General features: G+C 40.2%; 1 protein-coding gene across 1 annotated transcript; it reads left to right on the top strand.

Moving 5' to 3' along the window:
• Positions 1-21,972: 21,972 nt before the first annotated feature.
• Positions 21,973-22,416, top strand: LOC121249256. Its single transcript, XM_041147969.1, has one exon. It carries the CDS (start codon positions 21,973-21,975, stop codon positions 22,414-22,416), a length of 444 nt encoding a protein of 147 aa, XP_041003903.1.
• Positions 22,417-25,167: the final 2,751 nt, after the last annotated feature.

Genomic DNA, 25,167 nt, shown 5'->3' on the forward strand with positions numbered 1-25,167 from the left:
GTTCCACCTCTTCCTCCGAATCATATCCCTACTTCTACTTCTACTCCTCCTGCTCATACTCCTACTCCAACTCCATACTCTTTTCTTTGCCTTCTCCTTCTTCTCATCTTCATCTCATCTTCTTCGTCTAATTCTTCATCTTTCTCTCTTATGCCTTCTTTACCTTTCTATTCTACTTATATTCTTCTCTTCTCCTTCAATTTATTTTCTCTTGATCCTCGGAAGCTCTCTTGTTCTACTTCTCAAAAATTCTTGAATTTTCTTTTATTTAGATAGATAGATCAATGAATTTCACTTTGGCTTTGGGTGCGTGTGGTTCTGGGTGTGGTTGTGCGTGCATGTGCAGGGGTGTGTGCAGTGTGGGTGGGTTGGTGGGTGAGTGTGCATGCTTGTTTGCGTGTGCGTGTGCTTGTGTATGTGTGTGTGGTATTCGATTGAAAATGTAGGAGGAACTCGGCTTGGACATCTACAAGTTCTACAAGCATACAAAGGTAATGTCTATTACTATTTAGCATTACTTCATCATTTTCTCTCTCGATATATCTTTATGTGTATTATTTACAGTTCAAAATGGTAAATAATACACATAGGTGTCTTTTTAATACATGTACACTATTTTGCATAGCAATTACTTTTTTTGTTTTTTTTTTTTTTTGCATTACAGGCAATATCTATGACAATAAACATATTTTTTTTTACCTTTGTTCAATCATATAAGAAGCTTTGTACATGAATTTTACTGCATCAATCATGTTTAACATTCTGATGGCTTAAAAAAGATATAATTTATTTATCATTGTTTACTTTTAAAATTATGTTAATTTTTAGTATAACATACTCTCATTGCTTCAGTAATTTTTCATTTACTAGACTATTTAAATTTATTTTATTAACCTAAAAATTATAAATTTTCTCCTTCATTTTTCTCATCTTCTTCCATTCTCCACCGTCATCGTCGTCTTCTTCTACTTCTTCCTTTACTTCTTCTCCTTCTCCTTCCGCTTCTATTTTTGCTTCTGCTCCTTTTCCTTCCTCCACCTCCCTCGTCCTCCACCTACTCCAATTCTGACTACGACTCTTACTGCTATGCTTACTCCATCTCCCTTCTCCCCTCCTCTACGCTCTACATTATCATCCTTTCTTTCTTCTACTCCTTCTCCTACGCCAACCCCCTTCTCACTCTTATATGCATTCTCTTCATATTCTTCTCATCATTTCACCACCACCTTCCTCATTCCTCCTACTCCTCTCTCCTCTCTCGTCTTCCTCCCACTCTAACTCTTATGCATACTACTCCAACTCCCTTCTCACTCTTCAACGCATTCTCTTCATCTTCTTCTCATTCTTCCACCAGCTCAACTTTCTCCTTCGACTCCTCCTCCAACTCTCCACTCTCATTTTTTCGCATTCCCCTCATCCTCTTTATTTGGCTTGGCTTTGGGTGCATGTGGGTGCGGGCGTGGGTGCGGGTGCATGGGGTGAGTGTACGTGCTTGTTTGCGTGTCTGTGGGTTGTGTATGTGTATGTGTGTGTGTGGCATTCGATTGAAACTATACATAGGGGGAACTCAGCTTGGACATCTACAAGTTCTACATGTAATGTGTATTACTATCTATCAATGCCTCATCATTTTCTCTCTGTTTATCTTTATGTGTATTATTTACTTGGTTGAAATTGTATCTTGGAGGAACTCCAATTAGTGGTCACCAAGCTCTCTAGGTTTTTTTTAATATAGGTACATTATACAATATCTATGACAAGTTGACCTTTCTTCCATCATATAAGAACCCTCATGCATGAATTTTATTGTAGTAGTAGCGTCTAACATTCTGATGGCTTCAGTAAGGTATAATTTATTTATCAATGTTTACTTTTAAAATTATGTTCTTTTTTAGTATAACGTACTCATTGCTTCAGTAATTTTTCATTTACTTGGGACTATTTAAATTTATTTTATTAACCTAAAAATTATAAATTTTCTCATTCATTTTTCTCATCTTCTCTCATTCTCTGTCGTCATCGACGTCTTCATTTTCATCATCTTTTTCTACTTCTACTTCTTCCTTTACTTCTTCTCCTTTTGCATCTGCTTCTCTGCCCCCTCCCTTCTCTTTCCTCCTCCTCCACCGCCTACTCCGACTCTTACTACGACTTTTACTACTACTCTTACTCAATTCCTTTTTCCCTCCTCTACGCTCTTCATCTTCATCCTTCCTTTACTCCTCCTCCTACTCCTACTCCAACATCCTTCTTACTCTTCTACGCATTCTCTTTATCTTCTTCTCATCCTTCCACTACCTCCTTCTCCTTCCTCCTCCCTCTTTCCTTCTTCTTCCTCTTACTCCAACTCTGACTCCTACGCCTACGCCAACACCCTTCTCACTAATGTAGTTATTATCTTCATATTCTTCTCAATCTTCCACCACCATCTTCTCCTCCTACTCCTGCTCCTGCTCCAACTCCCTACTCTCATCTCTTCGCATTCTCCTCCTCCTTTTCAATTTGCTTTGGTTTTGTGTGGTTGTGGCTGTGAGTGCATGTGCATGCGTGTTGGTGGGTGGGTGAGGGTGCGTCCTCATTCACATATGCGTTGTGTGCTTGTTTGTGGTATTCGATTGAAATTGTATGTAAGAGGAGCTCAGCTTGGACATTGACAAGCTTTACAAGCATGCAGAGGTAATCTATTACTATTCAGCAATGCTTCATCATTTTCTCTCTCTATTTATCTTTATGTGTATTATTTACTCGGTTGAAACTGTATCTTAGAGGAACTCCAATTAGTGGTCACTAGGCTCTATAGGTGTTTTTTTAATACATGTTTTGCAAAGCAATTGCTTTTTTTGTTTGTTTTTTGCATTACAGGCAAGACAATGAACATATATATTTTTTTTTTTTTTACTTTTGTTCAATCATATAAGAAGCTTTGTGCATGAATGTTACTATTACAGTCATGTCCAACATTCTGATGGCTTCAACGAGGTATAATCTATTTCTCAATATTTTTACTTTTAAAATTATGTTATTTTTTAGTATAATGTACTCATTGCTAGGACTATATGTAAATTTATTTTATTAACCGAAAAATTATAAATTTTCTCCTTCATTTTACTCATCTTCTCCCATTCTCCATCATTAGCGTCATCTTCATTTTCATCATCTTATTCTTCTACTCCTTCGGTTACTTCTTCTCCTTCCGCTTCTGCGTCTCCTTCTCTTCCCCCGTCCTCCTCCTACTCTGACTTTGACTATGACTTTGACTGCTATGTTTACTCTATCTCACTCCTCTACTCTCTTCATCATCCTCTTATCCTTCCTCTACTCTGTCTCCTCCTCCTCCTTTCCCTACTCCTTCTACTCCAACACCCCATTCTGACTGTTCCACGCATTCTCTTCATTTTCTTCTTATCTTTTCACCATCTCATTCCTCTTTCCTCCTTCCGCCTACTCCTCTCTCCTCATCCTCCTACTCCAACTCCTACACCTACACCTACACCTACTCCAACTCCCCTCTCACTTTTCAACGCATTCTCTTCATCTTCTTATCATTCTTCCACTAGCTCATCCTCCTCCTCCTTCTCCAACTTCTTACTCTCATTTCTTCACAATTCCCCTCATTCCTCTTCATTTTGCTTGGCTTTGGGTGTGTGTGGGCTTGCGTGCATGTGCAAGAGGTGAGAGTGTGGGTGTGGGTCGGTGGGTCTAATGGGTGAGTGTGTGTACTTGTTTGCATGTGTGTGTGGTTATGTATGTGTATGTGTGGTATTCGATTGAAACTATATGTAGGAGGAACTCAGCTTGGAGATCTACAAGTTCTACAGGTAATGTGTATTACTATCTAGCAATGCTTCATCATTTTCTTTGTCTATTTATATTTATGTGTATTATTTACTCGGTTGGAACTGTATCTTGAAGGAACTCTAATTAATAGTGATCACCAGGCTCTATAGGTTTTTTTTTAATATAGGTACACTATACAATATTTATGACAAGTTGACCTATTCTTCCATCATATAAGAATCCTCGTGCATGAATTTTATTGTAGCAGTCATGTCCAACATTTTGATCGCTTCAGTAAGGTATAATTTATTTATCAATGTCTATTTTTAAAATTAGGTTCTTTTTTAGTATAATGTACTCATTGCTTCAGTAATTTTTCATTTACTTGTGACTATTTAAATTTATTTTATTAACCTAAAAGTTATAAATTTTCTCATTCATTTTTCTCATCTTCTCTCATTCTCTGTCGTCGTCGACGTCTTCATTTTCATCATTATCTTCTTCTTCTACTCCTTCCTTTACTTCTTCTCCTTTCGCATCTGCTTCTTTGTCCCCTCCCTCCTCCCTCCTCTTCCTCCTACTCCGACTTCGACTTTTACTGCTACGCTTACTCCAATTCCTTTCTCCCTCCTCTACAATTTTCATCTTCATCCTTCCTCTACCCGTCCTCCTCCTCCTCCTCCTCCTACTCCAAAATCCTTCTCACTCTTCTACGAATTCTCTTCATCTTCTTCTCATCCTTCCACTACCTCCTCCTCATTCCTCTTTCCTCCTTCTTCCTCTAACTCCAACTCTGACTCTTATGCCTACGCCAACTCCTTTCTCATTGTTCTAGTTCTTCTCTTCATATTCTTCTCAGTCTTCCTCCACCATCTCCTCCTCCTCCTCCGACTCCTACTCCTGCTCCAACTCCATACTCTCATCTCTTAGCATTCTCCTCCTCCTCTTCAATTTGCTTTGGTTTTGTGTGGGTGTGGATGTGAGTGCATGTGCATGGGTATGTGTTCGTGTTCGTGTGGGTGTTGGTGGGTGGGTGAGGGTGCGTCCTTAGTCGCATGTGCGTTGTGTGCTTGTTTGTGGTATTCAATTGAAATTGTATGTAGGAGGAGCTCAGCTTGGACATCGACAAGCTCTACAAGCAAGCAAAGGTAATCTATTACTATTTAGCAATGCTTCATCATTTTCTCACTCTATTTATCTTTATATGTATTATTTACTCGGTTCAAGCTGTATCTTAGAGGAACTCCAATTAGTGGTCACTAGGCTCTATAAGTGTTTTTTTAATGAGTTTTGCTACATACAATCACTTTTGCGTACACCTTGCGTACTCTATTGATGTGATTGGCCAAATCAATTATTTTATATTAAAAAAAAGTGATGCAACCAATCAGATTAGTAAAGTGCGCAAATAGTACGTAAAAGTGACTGCACGTGGAGTTTTTCTTTTTTAATACATGTTTTGCAAAGCAATTACTTCTTTTGTTTGTTTTTTGCATTACAAGCAAGACAATGAGCATATTTTTTTTTTACCTTTCTTAAATCATATAAGAAGCATTGTGTATGAATTTTATTGTTGCAGTCATGTCCAACATTCTGATAGCTTCAATAAGGTATAACTTATTTATTAATATTTACTTTTAAAATTATGTTCTTTTTTAGTATAATGTACTCATTACTTCAGTAACTTTTCATTTACTAAGGACTATATGTAAATTTATTTTATTAACCTAAAAATTATAAATTTTCTCCTTCATTTTTCTCATCTTCTCCCATTCTCCATCGTCAGCGTCGTCTTATTCTTCTACTCCTTCGTTTACTTCTTCTCCTTTCGCTTCTGCGTCTCCTCCTCCTCCCCCATCCTCCTCCTACTCCGACTTTGACTACAACTTTGACTGCTATGTTTACTCTATCTCCCTTCTCCCTTATCTATGCTCTTCATCTTCATCTTATCCTTCCTCTACTCTACGTCCTCCTCCTCCTCCTCCTCCTCCTACTCATACTCCTACTCCTCTCCAACACCCATTTCTGACTCTTCTACACATTCTCTTCATTTTCTTCTTATCTTTTCACCACATCATTCCTCTTTCCTCCTTCCGCCTACTCCGCCCTCCAACTCCTAGACCTACTCCAACTCCAACTCCTACGTCTACTCCAACTCCAACTCCTTTCTCACTTTTCAACACATTCTCTTCATCTTCTTCTCATTCTTCCACTAGCTCATCCTCATCCTCCTCCTCCTGCTCCAACTCCTTGCTCTCATTTCTTTGCATTCCCCTCCCCCTCTTCATTTTGCTTGACTTTTGGGTGCGTGTGAGCATGCGTGCGCGTGCAAGGGGTGAGAGTGTGGGTATGGGTCGGTGGGTCAAATGGGTGAGTGTGTGTGCTTGTTTACATGTGTGTGGTTGTGTATATGTGTGTGGTATTCAATTGAAACTATACGTATGAGGAAGTCAGCTTGGATATCTACAAGTTCTATAGGTAATGTGTATTACTATATCTAGCAATGCTTCATCATTTTCTCTCTCTATTTATATTTATGTGTATTATTTACTCAGTTGGAACTGTATCTTGGAGGAACTCCAATTAGTGGTCACCAAGCTCTATAGGTTTTTTTTAGTATAGGTACACTATACAATATCTATGACAAGTTGACCTTTCTTCCACCATAAAAGAATCCTCATGCATGAATTTTAATGTAGCAGTCGCGTCCAACATTTTGATCACTTCAATAAGGTATAATTTATTTATCAAGGTTTACTTTTAAAATTATGTTCGCTCTTAGTATAACGTATTCATTGCTTCAATAATTTTTCATTTACTTAGGACTATTTAAATTTATTTTATTAAGCTAAAAGTTATAAATTTTCTCATTCATTTTTCTCATCTTCTCTCACTCTCTGTCGTCGTCGACGTCGTCATTTTCATTATCTTCTTCTTCTTCTACTCCTTCCTTTACTTATTCTCCTTTCGCATCTGCTTCTCTGCCTCCTCCCTCCTCTTTCCTTCTCCGACTCCGACTCCGACTTTTACTGCTACACTTACTACTCCAATTCCTTTCGCCCTCCTCCTCTACGCTCTTCATCTTCATCCTTCCTCTACTCCTCCTCCTCCTCCTCCTACTCTTACTCATACTCCAACATCCTTCTCACTCTTCTACACATTCTCTTCATCTTCTTCTCATCCTTCCACTACCTCGTCCTCTTTCCTTTTCCTCCTTCCTCCTTCCTCCTTCCTCTTTCCTCCTCCTTCGTCTTACTCCAACTCTGACACCTACGCCTATGTCTACGCCAACTCCCTTCTCACTATTCTAGTTATTCTCTTCATATTCATCTCAGTCTTCCACCACTATCTCCTCCTCCTCCGACTCCTACTCTTGCTCCAACTCACTACTCTCATCTCTTCGCATTTTCCTCCTCCTTAATTTGCTTTGGTTTTGTGTGGGTCCAAGTGTGAGTGCATGTGTATGGGTAGGTGTTCGTGTGCGTGTTGGTGGGTGGGTGAGGGTGCGTCCTTATTCACGTGTGCATTGTGTGCTCGTTTGTGGTATTCGATTGAAATTGTATGTAGGAGGAGCTCAACTTTGACATCGACAAGCTCTACAAGCATGCAGAGGTAATCTATTACTATTTAGTAACGCTTCCTCATTTTCTCTCTCTATTTATCTTTATGTGTATTATTTACTTGGTTGAAACTGTATTTCGGAGGAACTCCACTTAGTGGTCACTAGACTCTATAGGTGTTTTTTTAATACATGTTTTGCAAAGCAATTGCTATTTTTGTTTGTTTTTTGCATTACAAGCAACACAATGAACATATTTTTTTTTTTTTCCCTTTGTTCAATCATATAAGAAACTTTCTACATGAATTTTACTGTTGCAGTCGCGTCCAACATTCTGATGGCTTCAATAAGGTATAACTTATTTCTCAATGTTTACTTTTAAAATTATGTTCTTTTTTAGTATAATGAGTATGCTTCAGTAATTTTTCATTTACTAAGGACTATATGTAAATTTATTTTATTAACCTAAAAATTATAAATTTTCTCATTCATTTTTCTCATCTTCTCCCATTCTCCATCGTCAGCATCATCTTCATTTTCATTATCTTATTCTTCTACTCCTTCGTTTACTTCTACTCCTTCCGCTTCTGCATCTCCTCCTCGTCCCCCATCCTCCTCCTACTCCGACTTCGACTACGACGCTAACTGCTATGTTTACTCTATCTCCGTTCTCCCTTTTCTACGCTCTTCATCTTCATCTTATCCTTCCTCTATTCCACCTCCACCTCCACCTCCACCTCCACCTCCTACTCCTACTCCTACTCCAACAACCCATTTTGACTCTTCTACGCATTTTCTTCATTGTCTTCTTATCTTTTCACCACCTCATTCCTCTTTCCTCCTTCCGGCTACTCCTCCCGCCTCTTCCTCCTACTCCGACTCCTACTCCAACTCCTACGCCTACTCCAACTCCCTTCTCACTTTTCAATACATTCTCTTCATCTTCTTCTCATTCTTCCACTAGCTCATCCTCCTCCTGCTGCTCCAACTCCTTTCTCTCATTTCTTCGCAATTCCCCTTCATCCTCCTCATTTTGTTGGGCTTTGGGTGCGTGTGGGCGTGCGTGCATGTGCAATAGGTGAGAGTGTGGGCGTGGGTCGGTGGGTCAAATGGGTGAGTGTGTGTGCTTGTTTGCGTGTGTGTGTGGTTGTGTATGTGTGTGTGTGGTATTCGATTGAAAGTATACGTTGGAGGAACTCAGCTTGGACATCTTCAAGTTCTACAGGTAATGTGTATTACTATCTAGCAATGCTTCATCATTTTCTCTCTCTATTTATATTTATGTGTATTATTGACTCGGTTGGAACTGTATCTTGGAGGAACTCCAATTAGTGGTCACCAGGCTCTATAGGTTTTTTTTTTAATACAGGTACACTATACAATATCTATGACAAGTTGACCTTTCTTCCAACATATAAGAATCCTTATGCATGAATTTTATTGTAGCAGTCGCGTCCAACATTTGGATAGCTTCAATAAAGTATAATTTATTTGTTAATGTTTAGTTTTAAAATTATGTTCTTTTTAGTATAACGTACTCATTGCTTCAATAATTTTTGATTTACTTGTGACTATTTAAATTTATTTTATTAACCTAAAAGTTATAAATTTTCTCATTCATTTTTCTCACCTTCTCTCATTTTTTGTCGTCGTCGACGTCTTCATTTTCATAATCATCTTCTTCTTCTACTCCTTCTTTTACTTCTTCTCCTACCGCATTTGCTTCTCCGGCCCCCCTTCTTCCTCCTCCTCCTCCTCATCCTCCCAGTCCGACTCCGACTACGACTTTTACTGCTACGCTTACTCCAATTCATTTCTCCCTCCTCTATGCTCTTCATCTTCATCCTTCCTTTACTCTTCCTCCTACTCCTATTCCAACATGCTTCTCACTCTTCTACGCATTTTCTTCATCTTATTCTCATCCTTCTACTACCTCCTCCTCCTTCCTCATTCTTCTTTCCTCCTTCTTCCTCTTACTCCGACTCTGACTCCTACGCCTACGCCAACTTCCTTTTCACTATTCGAGTTATTCTCTTCCTATTCTTCTTAGTCTTCCACCACCATCTCCTCCTCCTCTGACTCCTACTCTTGCTCCAACTCCCTACTCTCATCTCTTCGCATTCTCCTCCTCTTCAATTTGCTTTTGTTTTGTATGGTTGTGGGTGTGAGTGCATGTGCATGGATAGGTGTTTGTGTTCGTGTGCGTGTTGGTGGGTGGGTGAGGGTGCGTCCTTATTCACGTGTGCGTTGTTTGCTTGTTTGTGGTATTCGATTGAAATTGTATGTATGAGGAGCTCAACTTGGACATCAACAAGCTCTACAAGCATGCAGGGGAAATCTATTACTATTAAGCAATGCTTCATCATTTTCTCTCTCTATTTATCTCTATGTGTATTATTTACTCGGTTGAAACTGTATCTTAGAGGAACTCCAATTAGTGGCCAAAAGACTCTATAGGTGTTTTTTTAATACAATTTAGCAAAGCAATTGCTTTTTTTGTTTTTGTTTTTTTTTGTTTTTGCATTACAGGCAAGACAATGAACATATTTTTTTTTTTTACCTTGGTTCAATCATATAAGAAGCTTTCTGCATGAATTTTATTGTTGCAGTCGCGTCCAACATTCTGATGGCTTCAATAAGGTATAACTTATTTCTCAATATTTTTACTTTTAAAATTATGTTGTTTTTAAGTATAATGTACTCATTGCTTCAGTCATCTTTCATTTACTAGGGACTATATGTAAATTTATTTTATTAACCTAAAAATTATAAATTTTCTATTTCATTTTTCTCATCTTCTCCCATTCTCCTTCGTCAGCGATGTCTTCATCTTCATCATTTTCTTCTTCTACTCATTGGTTTACTTCTTCTGCTTTCATTTCTGCCTCTCCGACTCCAACTACAACTTTGCCTTTTCTTATCTTCGCTGTCTCCCTTCTCCCCCTCTACTCTCTTCATCTTCATCTTATCCTTCCTCTACTCCACCTCCTCCTCATCCTCCTCCTACTCCTACTCCTACTCTTACTCATACTCCTACTCCAACACCCCTTTTTGACTTTTCTACGCATTCTCTTTATCTTTTCACCACATCATTCCTCATTCCTCTTTCCTCCTTTTGCCTACTCCTCCCTCCTCTTCCTCCTACTCCTACTCCAACTCCAAATTCCTTCTCACTTTTCAACGCATTCTCTTCTCATTCTTCCACCAGCTCATCCTCCTCCTCCTCCTCCTCATGCTCCAACTCCCTACTCTTATTTCTTTGCATTCCCCCCTCCTCTTCATTTTGCTTGGCTTTGGTTGCGTGTGGGCATGCATGCATGTGGAAGGGGTGAAAGTGTGGGTCAGTTGGTCAAATGGGTGAGTGTGTGTGCTTGTTTGCGTGTGTGTGTGGTATTCGATTGAAACTATACGTAGGAGGAACTCAGCTTGGACATCAACATGTTTTACAAGCATGCAAAGGTAATGTTTATTACTATTTAGTAGTGCTTCATCATTTTCTCTCTCTATTTATCTTTTTGTGTATTATTTACTCGGTCAGGCTCTATAGATATTTTTTTTTAATACATGTACACTAATTTGCAAAGCAATTACTTTTTTTGTTTGTCTTTTGCATTACAGGCAATATCAATGACAAGGAACATATGCTTTGACCTTTCTTCCATCATATAAGAATCTTTGTGCATGAATTTTACTGTAGCAGTCGTGTCTAACATTCTGATGGCTTCAATCGGGTATAATTTATTTACCAATGTTTACTTTTAAAATTATGTTCTTTTTTAGTATAATGTATGTATTGCTTCAGTAATTTTTTATTTACTTGGGACTGTTTAAAATTATTTTATTAATCTAAAAAGAATAAATTTTCTCTTTCATTTTTGTCATCTTCTCTCATTCTCTGTCGTTGTCGAGACGTCTTCATTTTCATTATCTTCTTCTTCTACTCATTCCTTTATTTCTTCTCCTTTTACTTCTCCGCCTCCTCCTCCTTCCCCATCCTACTCTGACTCCGACTACGACTTTGACTGCAACGCTTACTCCAATTCCCTTCTCCTTTACGCTCTTCATCTTCATCTCATCCTTCCTCTACTTCTCATCCTCCTCCTCTTACTCCTACTCCAACTCCAACATCCTTCTCACTCTTTTATGCATTCTCTTCATCTTCTTCTCATCCTTCGACCACCTCTTCCTTCCTCCTTCCTCTTTCCACCTCTGACTCCTACGCCTACGCCAACTCCCTTCTCACTATTCTACTTATTCTCTTCATATTCTTTTCAATTTCCACCACCATCTCCATCTCCATCTCCTCCTCTGACTCCTACTCCTGCTCCAACTCTCTACTCTCATCTCTTCGCATTCTCCTCCTCCTTCTCCTCAATTTCCTTTAGTTTTGGGTGTGTGTAGGTGTGTGGGTGTGAGTGCATGTGCATGTGTAGGGGTATGTGTTCGTGTTTGTGGGCTTGTTGGTGGGTGGGTGAGGGTGCGTCCTTGTTCGCGTGTGCGTTTGTGCTTGTTTGTGGTATTCGACAAGTTCTACAAGTATGCAAAGGTAATTCTCTCTCTATTTATCTTTGTGTATTATTCACTCAGTTGAAATTGTATCTTAGAGGAACTCCAATTAGGGGTCACCAGGCTCTATAGGTGTTTTTTTTAATACATGTTTTTCAAAGCAATTGCCTTTTTTGTTTGTTTTTTGCATTACTAGCAATATGTATGGCAATGAACATTTTTTTTTTTTTTTTTACCTTTGTTCAATCATATAAGATGCTTAATGCATGAATTTATTGTTGTAGTTGCGTCCAACTTTTTGATGGCTTCAATATGTATAATTTATTTCTAAATGTTTACTTTTAAATTTATTTTCTTTTTTAGTATAATGTACTCATTGCTTCAGTAATTTTTCATTTACTAGGGACAATTTAATTTATTTCTCCCATTCTTCATCGTCAGCGTTGTCTTAATTTTCATCATCTTGTTCTTCTACTCCTTCCTTTACGTCTTCTCCTTCTCCTTCCGCTTCTGCTTCTCATCCTTCCTCGTCCAAGGCATCCTCCTCCTATTCCGACTCCGACTCCGACTATGATTCTGACTGCTATGTTTACTCTATCTCCCTTCTCCCCACCTCTACGCTTGTCATCTTCATCTTATCCTTCATCTACTCCTCTTCCTCCTCCTCCTACATCGTCCAACCGCCTTCTGACTTTTCTATGCATTCTATTCATCTTCTTCTCATCTTTTCACCACCTCATTCCTCATTCCTCTTTCCGCCTACTCCTCCCCTCTCTTCCTCCTACTCCTACTCCAACTCCTACGCTTACTCCAACTCCCTTTTCACTCTTCAACGCATTCTCTTCATCTTCTTCTCATTCTTCCACCAGGTCGTCCTCCTCTTCCTCTTCCTCCGACTACTGCTCCAACTCCCTACCCTCATTTTTTGCATTCCCCTCCGTCCTCTTCATTTTGTGTGGCTTTGGGTGTACATGGGTGTGCGTGCATGTGCAAGGGGTGAGAGTGTGCGTGCTTGTTTGCGTGTGTGTGTGGTTGTGTATGTGTATGTGTGGTATTCGATTGAAACTATACGTAGGAGGAATTCAGCTTGGACATCTACAAGTTCTACAAGCATGCAAAGGTAATAATGTTTATTACTATTTAGCAATACTTCATCATTTTCTCTCTCTATTTATCTTTATGTGTATTATTTACTCGGTCAGGCTCTATAGATATTTTTTTAATACATGTATACTATAAAAGCAAAGCAATTGCTTTTTTTGTTTGTTTTTTTGCATTACAGGCAATACCAATGACAAGGAACATATTTTTTTTTTTACCTTTCTTCCATCATATAAGAATCTTCGTGCATGAATTTTACTGTAGCAGTCGCGTCCAACATTCTGATGGCTTCAATAAGGTATAATTTACTTTTCAATGTTTACTTTTAAAATTATGTTCTTTTTTAGTATAACGTACGCACATTGCTTTAGTAATTTTTCATTTACTTGGGACTATTTAAATTTATTTTATTAACCTAAAAAGTATAAATTTTCTCTTTTATTTTTCTCATCATCTCTCATTCTCTATCATCGTCAACGTCTTCATTTTGATCATCTTCTTCTTCTACTCCTTCCTTTACTTCTTCCCCTTCCGTTTCTGCTTCTCCGCCTCCTCCTCCTCCTCCCACTCCGACTATGACTTTGACTGCTAACTAACTCCAATTCTCTTCTCTCACCTCTACGCTCTTCATTTTCATCTCATCCTTCCTCTACTCCTCATCCTTCTCCTCCTACTCCTACTCCAACTCCTACTCCAACATCTGTCTCACTCTTCTACGCATTCTCCTCATCTTCTTCTCATCCTTCCACCACCTCCACCTCCTCCTCCTCCCTCCTCCCTCCTCCCTCCTTCCTCATTCCTCTTCCTCCTTCCTCTTTCCTCCTCCGACTCCGACTCCTACGCCTACGCCAAGTCCCTTCACATCATTCTACTTATTTTTCTCACATTCTTCACATTCTTCCCCCACCATCTCCTCCTAATCTAACTCCTTCTCCGACTTCTACTCCTGCTCCAACTCCATACTCTCATCTCTTCGCTTTCTCCTCCTCCTCTTCAATTTGCTTTGGTTTTGGGTGGGTGTGGGTGTGAGTGCATGTGCATGTGCATGGGTAGGTGTTCATGTTCGTGTTCGCGGGTGGGTGAGGGTGCGTACTTGTTCTTGCGTGTGCGTTGTGTGCTTGTTTGTGGTATTCGATTGAAATTGTATGTAGGAGGAACTCAGCTTGGACATCAACAAGTTCTAAAAGCATGCAAAGGTAATGTCTATTACTATTTAGCAGTGCTTCATCATTTTCTCTCTCTATTTATTTTTATGTGTATTATTTACTCAGTTGAAACTATGTATCTTAGAGGAACTCCAATTAGTACCAGGCTCTATAGATGTTTTTTTAATAAATGTTTTGCAAAGCAATTGCTTTTTTTGTTTGTTTTTTGCATTACAGGCAATATATACGACAATGAACATATTTTTTTACCTTTGTTCGATCATATAAGAAGCTTTGTGCATGTATTTACTGTTACAGTCGTGTCCAACTTTCTGATTGCTTCAATGAGGTATAATTTATTTCTCAATGTTTACTTTTGAAATTATGCTCTTTTTTAGTATAACGCATTCATTGCTTTAATAATTTTTCATTTACTATGAACTGTTTAAATTTATTTTATTAACCTAAAAATAATAAATTTTCTTCATTTTGCCCATCTTCTCCCATTCTCCATTATCAACGTCATCTTCATTTTCATCATCTTGTTCTTCTACTCCTCCCTTTATTTATTCTCCTTCTGCTTCTGCTTCTCCTCCTCCTACTCCTCCTTCTTCTTCCTCCCACTCCGAGTCCAACTCCGACTCCGACTCAAACTTTGACTATGACTTTGACTGCTATGTTTACTCTATCTCCCTTCTCCCTCCTCTACGCTCTTCATCTTCATCTTCATCTTCATCTTCTCCTTCATCTACTCCTCCTCTTATTCCTATGCCTACTCCAACCCCCTTTTGACTCTTCTACGCATTCTCTTCATCTTCTTCTTATCATTTCACCACCTCATTCCTTCTTCCTCCTTCCGCCTACTCCTCCCTCCTCTTCCTCCTACACTTACTCCAACTCCTACGCCTACGCCTACTCTAACTCCCTTTTCACTCTTCAATGCATTCTCTTCATCTTCTTCTCATTCTTCCACCAGCTCATCCTCCTCCTCCTCCTCTTCCTTCGACTCCCTATTATTCATTTTGCTTGGCTTTGGGAGCGCGTGGGCATGCGTGCATGTGCAAGGGGTGAGAGTGTGCGTGTGGGTCGGTGGGTCAATGGGTGAGTTTGCCTGCTTGTATGTGTGGTATTCAATTGAAACTATACTTAATACATGTATTATTTACTCGGTCAAGCTCTATAGATATTTTTTTAATACATGTACACTATTTTGCAAAGCAATTGTGTCCAACATTCTGATGGCTTCAATAAGGCATAATTTATTTATCAATGTTTACTTTTAAAATTATGTTCTTTTTTAGTGTAACGCACACATTCAATAATTTTTCATCTACTTGGGACTATTTAAATTTATTTTATCGACCTAAAAAGTATAAATTTTCTCTTTCATTTTTCTCATCTTCTCTCATTCTCTGTCGTCGTCAACGTCTTCATTTTCATCATCTTTTTCTCTTACTCATTCCTTTACTTTTCTTCTCCTTCCGCTTCTCCGCCTCCTCTTCCTTCCTTATCCTCCTTCTACTCTGACTCCGACTATAACTTTGACTACTACGCTTACTGTTAGATCCCTAATTTTCATGTGTTTTATTTTTCTTAGTATTTATTTATTTTTGATTATTTAATTGTGTTATTTTATTTGTTTATTTATGTTATTTGGTATTTTATTTTATTTGTGATATTTTATTTATGTTATTTTAAATGTGTGTATTTTCAGTTTGGGCCTTTGTTTTTATTGTGTTTGGTGGGCTGTGTGTGTTTTTATTTGTGTTGTGTGATTTTAATTGTGGGTCGTGTGTGTGTGTTGTGCTTAAAACCCAACCCAGCCCGTGTAGCTTCAAGCCCAACCCGTGCACCATGCGAAGCCCAGCCTGTGCGAGTAACCCAGCCCCTCACTATCTGAAACAGCACCGTTTGAAGTGAACCCCTTAGGGTTTCATAAGTTTCTCCCTTGCGCCGCTCAGCTTCTTCTTCTTCCTTCTATTTTCTTATTCTCTCTTCTTGTTCCAGCAGCTACCGTGAGCCACCTCCACCTTTCTAAGGTAGCTCCGTGTCGCTCGATTGCGGCCCTTAGTCACGCATTTTCACCCGCTGCCGCCACCTCCTCCTTCCTTGGTCTTTCTCGGTGTCACTCTGCTTGAGCATCGAAGGCTTGCTGGCAAGCCATCGCCCCACGGCCACCACCTCCTTCTTGCTTGGGCTACTCGGTGTCGTGCGGCAGTGGATTCCGTGGTGCGCTGTCCAGCTGTTGTGCCACGCATTCGTGCGAAATGCCACCTCTCCTCCACGGCTTGCTGCCGTTTTTACTTTTCTTCCACCCGTGCGACACGCATGCCTTGCAAACCACCACACTTGGCCTATTTAAAGGCCACGGCTTCTACAAATAAAATCCCCCGAGAATCCTCATCTTCCTCTCTCGTTTAAGCTTCTTGTTTCTCTTCGTGTTTAAAGTTTTGTTCTTTAATTTTTGGTGGTTAATCCGAAAGCTTGTAGTCTGGCCGTGCTTGGTTTTGTTCTAAAATTGTGTATTACAATCGGTTTTGGTGAATTGTTGGAAATTGTCGTTGTGCAGCCACCTTGAGCAACGCCCTTTCGAGTGATCTTTCAGATTTTTTCTAACTTTGTGTGTATGTAATTTTCCATCTTTATAATTATACTGTTGTAATTGTCAATTGTAAAACTATTGATTTGTTGGTCTGATGGAAATTGGGCCTTGGGCCGTTGAAGTGTTGGGTTGTGATTGTAGTTGGTTTTGGTGTTGGGCCTTGGGCCGGATTGGAGGTTGGGATTACTTATGTATTTGTGAAACTGTATAATTGTAAATGGAGGGTTATTTTATGTAAATGAGTTGTTTTGTTATTTATTCCAATAAACTGTTGTAATGCATATTTATCGTTTATAATAAATTGTGCTGTGATGTCACGTTGTCTGTTGGAATTGAGACTGAATATGTGGGTGCGTGTGTATCAGGACCCCAAGCCGAGATGGGGCATTATCTCGGTGGAGCTCATCCGGTCACTCGGGAGCATAACAGACTGATGTGACGTCCCCTGAGTTGTCGCTAGGCGACGACGGGAACGGACGAGACGGTAATCCTCTCGTACCGATTCCGTGACCTTTTGGCTGGCGAGGTTAGAGGATGCTTGGCCATGTATGCGCTAAGCGCGGAATTGGGCATCACTCGTTACGAAGTCTCATGCATAGACGTTACCCGTGATGTGACGATGAGAGCCAGGGTGTGCGGATGGTCCATAGGGGAGACCGTGGTGCATGCATAATAAAATAATGGTTATGACTGGGCCAAAATGGGATTTTTGGCGTGAGTTGTTAAAAATGATATTTTTGGAAAAAAGAAATGTGGATATTGTTTTCTGTATTATTTGTTCGTATGAGGACGCGTGAACTTATTAATATGTTTTAAATTTTTTGGATGTTGTTTTGGTTAATTACTTGCTGAGATGTCATAATCTCATTATGGTGTTTTACCCTATGGTTCCGTCTTATGATGCCATAGAGTCTGACGCAGAGCCTGAGTATGAACCCGAGGGATCAGCTCTGCCGGAGGTCTGAGTTGCTGAGTTATTGTTCAGCGTTATGGGATTTGTTTCCCTTATGTTATTTCCTGTTTTAAATTTATCTGTCGGATGACTGTATAATCCTTGTAAAGTTATTTTACTGTTTTGAACAAATTCTGGCACTTAATAAGAAAGACCTTTTTATTTCTCCGCTGCAAATATTTTTGTACACTTATTGCATGTTGTACACACTCTGAGCATTGGTCGTTGGGGTGTGTGACCCGTGTGGTCATCATCCCGGTGTCACGAACTCCACAAAAATAACACGTGGGGTCGAGGGCACCACATGTGGTATCAGAGCTGTTTGGCTTTGGGTAAAATCGTAAAAAATACCTAGGTGCAGTACCAGAATATTTTATTGTATTTTAACTTATTTATTAAATATCGGTTTTAAGAGGCGCGTTTTATCAGAAAGATGGAACGATCAGGAATGCCACATCCGGAACTTGAGAACGACTTGTCTCGTACTGATGGGAATCTCGCCATGGCTAGAGCCTTAACTCGTATGACATAATTTTTTCAACAGAATTTTCCTCCACAAAGGGAGCAACAGAACGGTTGTTCGTACCAACGCTTTTTAGCTCATAGAACCCCTGCTTTTTCCGGACAAGTGGATCCACTTCATGCTGAGAGGTGGATTAGTGATCCCGAAAAGACGTTTGAAATCAGTAGGTGTACTGAAACTCAGAAAGTGTTATACGCAAGTTACCTGCTGCAAGGTGATGCAACTGCTTGGTGGGGAACCAAGCGGGAGCTTCTGGAAATGGAGTTAGAATCAATTGCAGTGTAAGGGGAAATGATGGTTGAGCAGTATGCCCTGAAGTTTATAGAAATCGAAAAGTTTGCTACACATTTGATTGCTACAGAGGAGATGCGGATCGAGCGATTTCAGGAGGGTTTACGGCGGGAGATCCGTAGACAGGTTGCTTGTTTGCAAATTCTGACCTTTTAGCAATTAGTAGAGGTTGCTACGATTGCAGAGCGGGAGCTTATTGATCCTGTTGCTGCCCCAATCGGTCAAAAGAAAAGAGTTTTCGGGGAAGGAAGTAGTTCAGGGTTTGCACCAAAGTTTATTACTAGGACTGGAGCTCGCCCGCAGATGGCCACCGGAGTACGAATGGGGGGACGAGTGCCAGTATGTGGCAAATGCAATAGGTCGCACGTAGGCGAGTGTCATTTGTCTGGACTACAATGTTTCAGATGCGGGCAAACGGGACATCTTGCTCGCACTTGCCCTACCATGATGCAGGCGAACCGAGGCGGTTACCGTGGTGGGAGGACTACCCCAAGACCAACTGTTCAGGCTAGGGTTTACGCAGTGACCCCTGGTGAGGTTGACGATGAAGCTTAGGAAACTCTAAATACTGGAGTCATCACAGGTATAGATTTCTATCCAATCATTTGAAGTACTATACTGTGTGACTTGTTTTGTTAGATTTAATTAGTAGTTTTAAATCTTTTTAGACTGTATGATTATTATGCTTGCACTTTGTTTGACTCGGAAGCATCTCAGTCGTTCATTTCTGCCACTTTTGCATAGATGTGCAACCTGGTCTTTAAACCTTTATCGCAGTCTTTGGTATTGAAGTTACCAAATGGGAAAACTGTGTGGTGTTCAAAGGTTACCCTAGGTTGTCCTCTGGTTATTAATGGAATGACTCTTAAAACAGATTTGATAAGGTTTAAATTACTTGAGTTTGACATTATTTTAGGAATGGATTGGTTATATCAGTATTTTGCCAGCATTAATTGTCGTAGTCGGATAGTTAGTTTCCAACTACCTGGGGGGAAGTATTTAGAGTTTGCAGGAAGTAAGATATAGGCTAAACCTGCAGTTATATTTGCCATTCAAGCAAGCAGGGACTTAGCTAATGGGGCGGATGCCTTCTTGGTTCATGTGGTGTCTGCACTTTCGGAGAAGAAATCTTTAGCAAATATTCCGATTATGAAGGAGTTCTCTGATGTGTTTGTGGATGATTTGCCCGGCTTGTCACCTGTTCGTGATTTGGAGTTTGCCATCGATCTAGAATCTAGTGCGGCACCAGTTCATAAGGCCCCGTACCGAATGGTGCCAACGGAATTAAAAGAGTTGAAAAGTCAATTACAGGAACTGGTTGATAAGGGGTTTATTCAGCCTAGTTTTTCACCTTGGGGAGCACCAATGCTATTTGTTAAAAAGAAGGATGGTACCCTTAGAATGTGTATAGATTACCGAGAGCTCAATAAGGTAACCATTAAGAATAAGTACCCCTACCTCGAATTGATGATTTATTCGATCAACTCCAAGGTGCTACTACTTTTTAAAAAATTGACTTAAAGTCGGGATACTATTAATTGAGGATAAAGGATCAGGATATACCTAAGACTGCCTTTAGGTCTAGGTATGGGCATTATGAGTTTAAAGTAATGCCGTTTGGATTAGCCAATGCCCCTGCAACATTTATGGATATGATGAATAGAGTATTCCGACCCTATCTAGATTCCTTTGTGATAGTTTTTATTGATGATATTTTGGTCTATTCTCAAGAGTCGGAAGAGCACGCCAGTCATCTTCAATTGGTTTTGGGTAAGTTAAGAGATAATCAGCTCTATGCAAATCTGAACAAGTGTGAATTTTGGTTGGAGGAGATTTAATTTCTTGGTCATGTTATGTCCTGAGATGGAGTAGCAGTTGATCCAAGTAAGGTCGAAGTTGTCTTGGCATGGCCACGTCCTTCAACGGTACATGAAATCCGGAGTTTCTTGGGACTTGCCAGTTTCTATCGTAGCTTTATGGAAGGCTTTGCTCGATTGTCTGGACCTCTCACTACTCTTACCAGGAAAAATGTGGAATTTTTTTGGTCCGACAAATGCGAGAAGAATTTTCAGGAGCTGAAGAAGAGGTTAACTACAACACATGTTTTGGCACTTTCGGAACCTCATAAGCCGTTTGTGGTTTTTAGTGATGCTTCCAAATTTGATTTGGGATGTGTTCTTATGCAGAAGGGAAGAGTTGTGACATATGCATCCCGCCAATTGAAAGATTATGAGAAGAATTATCCCACGCACAACTTGGAGTTAGCAGCTATCATTTTCGCTCTCAAAATTTGGCAGTACTATTTATATGGTGAGAATTGTGAAATTTACACTGATCATAAGAGCCTTAAACATATTCTCGCAGAAAAATCTTAACATGAGACAGAGGAGATGGTTAGAGTTAATGAATGATTATCAGTGTGAGATTAAGTACCAAACAGGAAAAGCAAATCAGGTTGTAGATGCGCTCAGTCGGAAGTCTTATTCGGTTGATGAGGCTGAGTCACTTGGGTTAGACTCTCTTCTTTTTGGTACGAGGAGACTTCTTGCTGAGAGTTCACAGCAGGAAGAGGTGTTGACTTCAATTCATGATATTCGAATTCTTGATTTTGAGGAGTTAAAGACTCTGCAGGAAAATGACTCTAAGCTATTAGATATTAAAGAAAGAGTGAAGAAGTCGCAAGGACCTGCGCATTTCAGTCTAAGCAGAGATGACATTCTTTTATTCCTTAATCGTAGGGTGATTCCTACAAATTCAGAATTTAAAGAAATAATCTTGACTGAGGCACATGCAACCCCTTATTTAGTTCATCCTGGAAGTACAAAGATGTACCGAGACTTGAAGAAGAGTTTTTGGTGGGAAGGTATGAAAAGAGACATTGCTTTGTTTATTGCAAAATGTACAGCTTGTCGGCAGGTTAAAGCTGAGCATCAGAGGCCCGCTGGCTATCTTCAACCACTCCCTATTCCCGAGTGGAAATGGGACGACATCGCAATGGACTTTGTAATTGGACTACCAAGGATGCCTAGTGGAAAGAATTCAATCTGGGTTATTATTGATCGGTTGACCAAGAGTGCCCATTTCTTACCTATTTCTAACACTGATACTTTGGGAAGTTTGACTCGGTTATATGTCAAGGAAATTGTGCGTCTTCATGGAATACCCAAGAGTATAGTGTCAGATAGAGACCCATGATTCACGTCTCACTTCTGGAAGAGTTTGCAAATAGCTTTGGGCACCAAGTTGAAATTTAGCAATGCTTATCATCCTCAAACCGACGGTCAATCAGAATGCACTATTCAGACCCTTGAGAATATGTTGCAAGCTTGTGTTTTGGATTTCAAAGGTAGTTGGGAAAATCATCTGTCACTTATAGAGTTTGCTTATAATAACAGTTTTCAAGCGACTATTCAAATGGCCCCTTATGAAACTCTTTATGGGAGGAAGTACAGATCTCCCTTGTTCTGGGATGAAGTTGGCGAAGGGACTCTACTTGGACCAGAAATTGTGTAAGAGATGAGGAATCAGGTTACAGTTATAAGAGACAAGATGGCAGCTGCGCAGAGTCGTCAGAAAAGCTATTCGGACACGAGGAGAAGAGATCTATTATTTGACGAAGCTGATTGGGTATACCTCAAAGTTTCTCCAATGAAAGGCGTCAAGCGTTTTGGTAAGAAATGGAAACTTAGCCCGAGGTATGTTGGCCTTTTTCAGATTCTGAAGAAGGTTGGACCAGTTGCTTATCGTATTGCCTTGCCAGAATATTTTGGAGAGATTCATGATGTTTTCCACGTGTCGTCATTAAATAAGAGCTTTGGACAACAAGAGCCACGTTTCGTTGATCCAGGAAGCATTCAACACCTGCCTGATCTCGCGTATGAAGTTGTGCCAACTCAGATCTTGGACAGAAAGGAGCAACAATTGAGATCCAAGACGATACCTCTAGTTATGGTATCTTAGGGAGATCCTTTAGCTCAGGAGTTTTCGTAAGAGAGAGAGGCAGACATGAGAAAGTTCTACCCTTACTTGTTTGGGTAGTTTGAATGTTTGTTTTCTTTCTCAATCTTGTTTTGAACTTTGTGATGTATCCTGTTTTGGAATCAATAAAGGAGCTTGGCAATTTCGAGGGCTAAATTTCTTTTAAGGGGGGGAGGTTGTGAGATCCCTAATTTTCATGTGTTTTATTTTTCCTAGTATTTATTTATTTTTGATTATTTAATTGTGTTATTTTATTTGTTTATTTATGTAATTTGTTATTTTATTTTATTTGTGATATTTTATTTATATTATTTTAAATGTGTGTATTTTTGGTTTAGGCCTTTGTTTTTATTGTGTTGGGTGGGTTGTGTGTGTTTTTATTTGTGTTGTGTGATTTTAATTGTGGGCCGTGTGTGTGTGTTGTGCTTAAAACCCAACCCAGCCCGTGTAGCTTCAAGCCCAAACCGTGCACCATGCGAAGCCCAGCCCGTGCGAGTAACCCAACCCCCCACTATCTGAAACGACGCCGTTTGAAGTGAACCCCTTAGGGTTTCATAAGTTTCTCCCTTGCGCCGCTCAGCTTGTTCTTCTTCTTTCTTCTTCTTCCTTCTATTTTCTTCTTCTCTCTTCTTGTTCCAGCAGCTGCCGTGAGCCACCTCCACCTTTCTAAGGCAGCTCCGTGTCGCTCGGTTGCGGCCCTTAGTCACGCATTTTCACCCGTTGCCGCCACCTCCTCCTTCCTTGGTCTTTCTCGGTGTCACTCAGCTTGAGCACCGAAGGCTTGCTGGCAAGCCATCCCCCCCACGGCCACCACCTCCTTCTTGCTTGGGCTACTCGGTGTCGTACGACAGTGGATTCCGTGGTGCACTGTCCAGCTGCCGTGCCACGCGTTCGTGCAAAATGCCACATCTCCTCCACGGCTTGCTGCTGTTTTTACTTTTCTTCCACCCATGCGACACGCATGCCTCGCAAACCACCACACTTGGCCAATTTAAAGGCCACGGCTTCTGCAAATAAAATCCCCTGAGAATCCTCATCTTCCTTTCTCTTTTAAGCTTCTTGTTTCTCTGCGTGTTTAAAGTTTTGTTCTTTAATTTTTGGTGGTTAATCCGAAAGCTTGTAGTTTGGCCGTGCTTGGTTTTGTTCTAAAATTGTATATTACAATCGGTTTTGGTGAATTGTTGGAAATTGTCGTTGTACCGCCACCTTGAGTAACGCCCTTTCGAGTGATCTTTCAGATTTTTCCTAACTTCGTGTATATGTAATTTTCCAATTTTATAATTATACTGTTGTAATTTTCAATTGTAAAACTATTGATTTGTTGGTTTGATGGAAATTGGGCCTTGGGCCATTGAAGTGTTGGGTTGTGATTGTAGTTGGTTTTTGTGTTGGGCCTTGGGCCGGATTGGAGGTTGGGATTACTCATGTATTTGTTAAACTGTATAATTGTAAATGGAGGGTTATTTTATGTAAATGAGTTGTTTTATTATTTATTCCAATAAACTGTTGTAATGCATATTTATCGTTTATAATAAATTGTGATGTGATGTCACATTGTCTGTTGGAATTGAGATTGAATATTTGGTGCGTGTGTATCACGACCCCAAGTCGAGATGGGGCATTATCTCGGTGAAGCTCCTCTGGTCACTCGAGAGCGTAACAGACTGACGTGAAGTCCCCTGAGTTGTCGCTAGGCGACGACGGGAAAGAACGAGACGGTAACGCTCTCGTAGCGATTCCGTGACCTTTTGGCTGGCGAGGTTAGAGGATGCTGGCCATGTACACGCTGGGCACGAAACTGGGCATCGCTCGTTATGAAGTCTCATGCACGGGTGTTACCCGTGATGTGACTATGAGGGCCAGGGTGTGCGGACGGTCCATAGGGGAGACCGTGGTCCATGCATAATAAAATAATGGTTATGACTAGGCCAAAATGAGATTTTTGGCGTGAGTTGTTAAAAAGAGTATTTTTGGGAAAAAAATGTGGATATTGTTTTCTGTATTATTTGTTGGTATGTGGACGCGTGAATTTATTAATATGTTTTAAATTTTTTGGATGTTGTTTTGGTTAATTACTTGCTGAGATGTCATAATCTCATTATGGTGATTTACCTTACGGTTCCGTCTTATGGTGCCGTAGAGTCTGACGCAGAGCCCGAGTATGAACTCGAGGGATCAGCTCCATCGGAGGTCTGTGTTGCTGAGTTATTGTTCAGCGTTATGGGATATGTTTCCCTTATGTTATTTCCTGTTTTTAATTTATCTGTCGGATGACTGTATAATCCTTGTAAAGTTATTTTACTGTTTTGAACAAATTCTGGTACTTAATAAGAAAGACCTTTTTATTTCTCCGTTGCGAATATTTTTGTACACTTATTGCATGTTGTACACACTCTGAGCATTGGTTGTTGGGGTGCGTGATCCGTGTGGTCATCATCCCGGTGTCACGAACTCCACAAAAATAACACGGGGGGTCGAGGGCGTTACACTTACTCCAATTCCCTTCTCCCTCTATCCTCTTCATCTTCATCTCATCTCATCCTTCCTCTACTCCTCATCCTCGTCCTTCTATTGCTATTGCTACTGCTACTGCTACTTCTACTCCAACATCCTTCTCACTTTTCTATGCATTCTCTTTATCTTCTTCACATCCTTCCACCACCTCTTCCTCCTTCCTCCTTCCTCTTCCTCCTTTCTTCTTCCTCCTCCGACTCCTACGCCTACTACGCCGAC

This window comes from Juglans microcarpa x Juglans regia, chromosome 2D, assembly GCF_004785595.1.
Source record: "Juglans microcarpa x Juglans regia isolate MS1-56 chromosome 2D, Jm3101_v1.0, whole genome shotgun sequence".
Taxonomy (NCBI): Eukaryota; Viridiplantae; Streptophyta; class Magnoliopsida; order Fagales; family Juglandaceae; genus Juglans; species Juglans microcarpa x Juglans regia.

Bases quoted from the DNA above. Each gene is read 5' to 3' on its own strand.
- LOC121249256 (XM_041147969.1), top strand. From the start codon at position 21,973: ATGAGGAATCAGGTTACAGTTATAAGAGACAAGATGGCAGCTGCGCAG.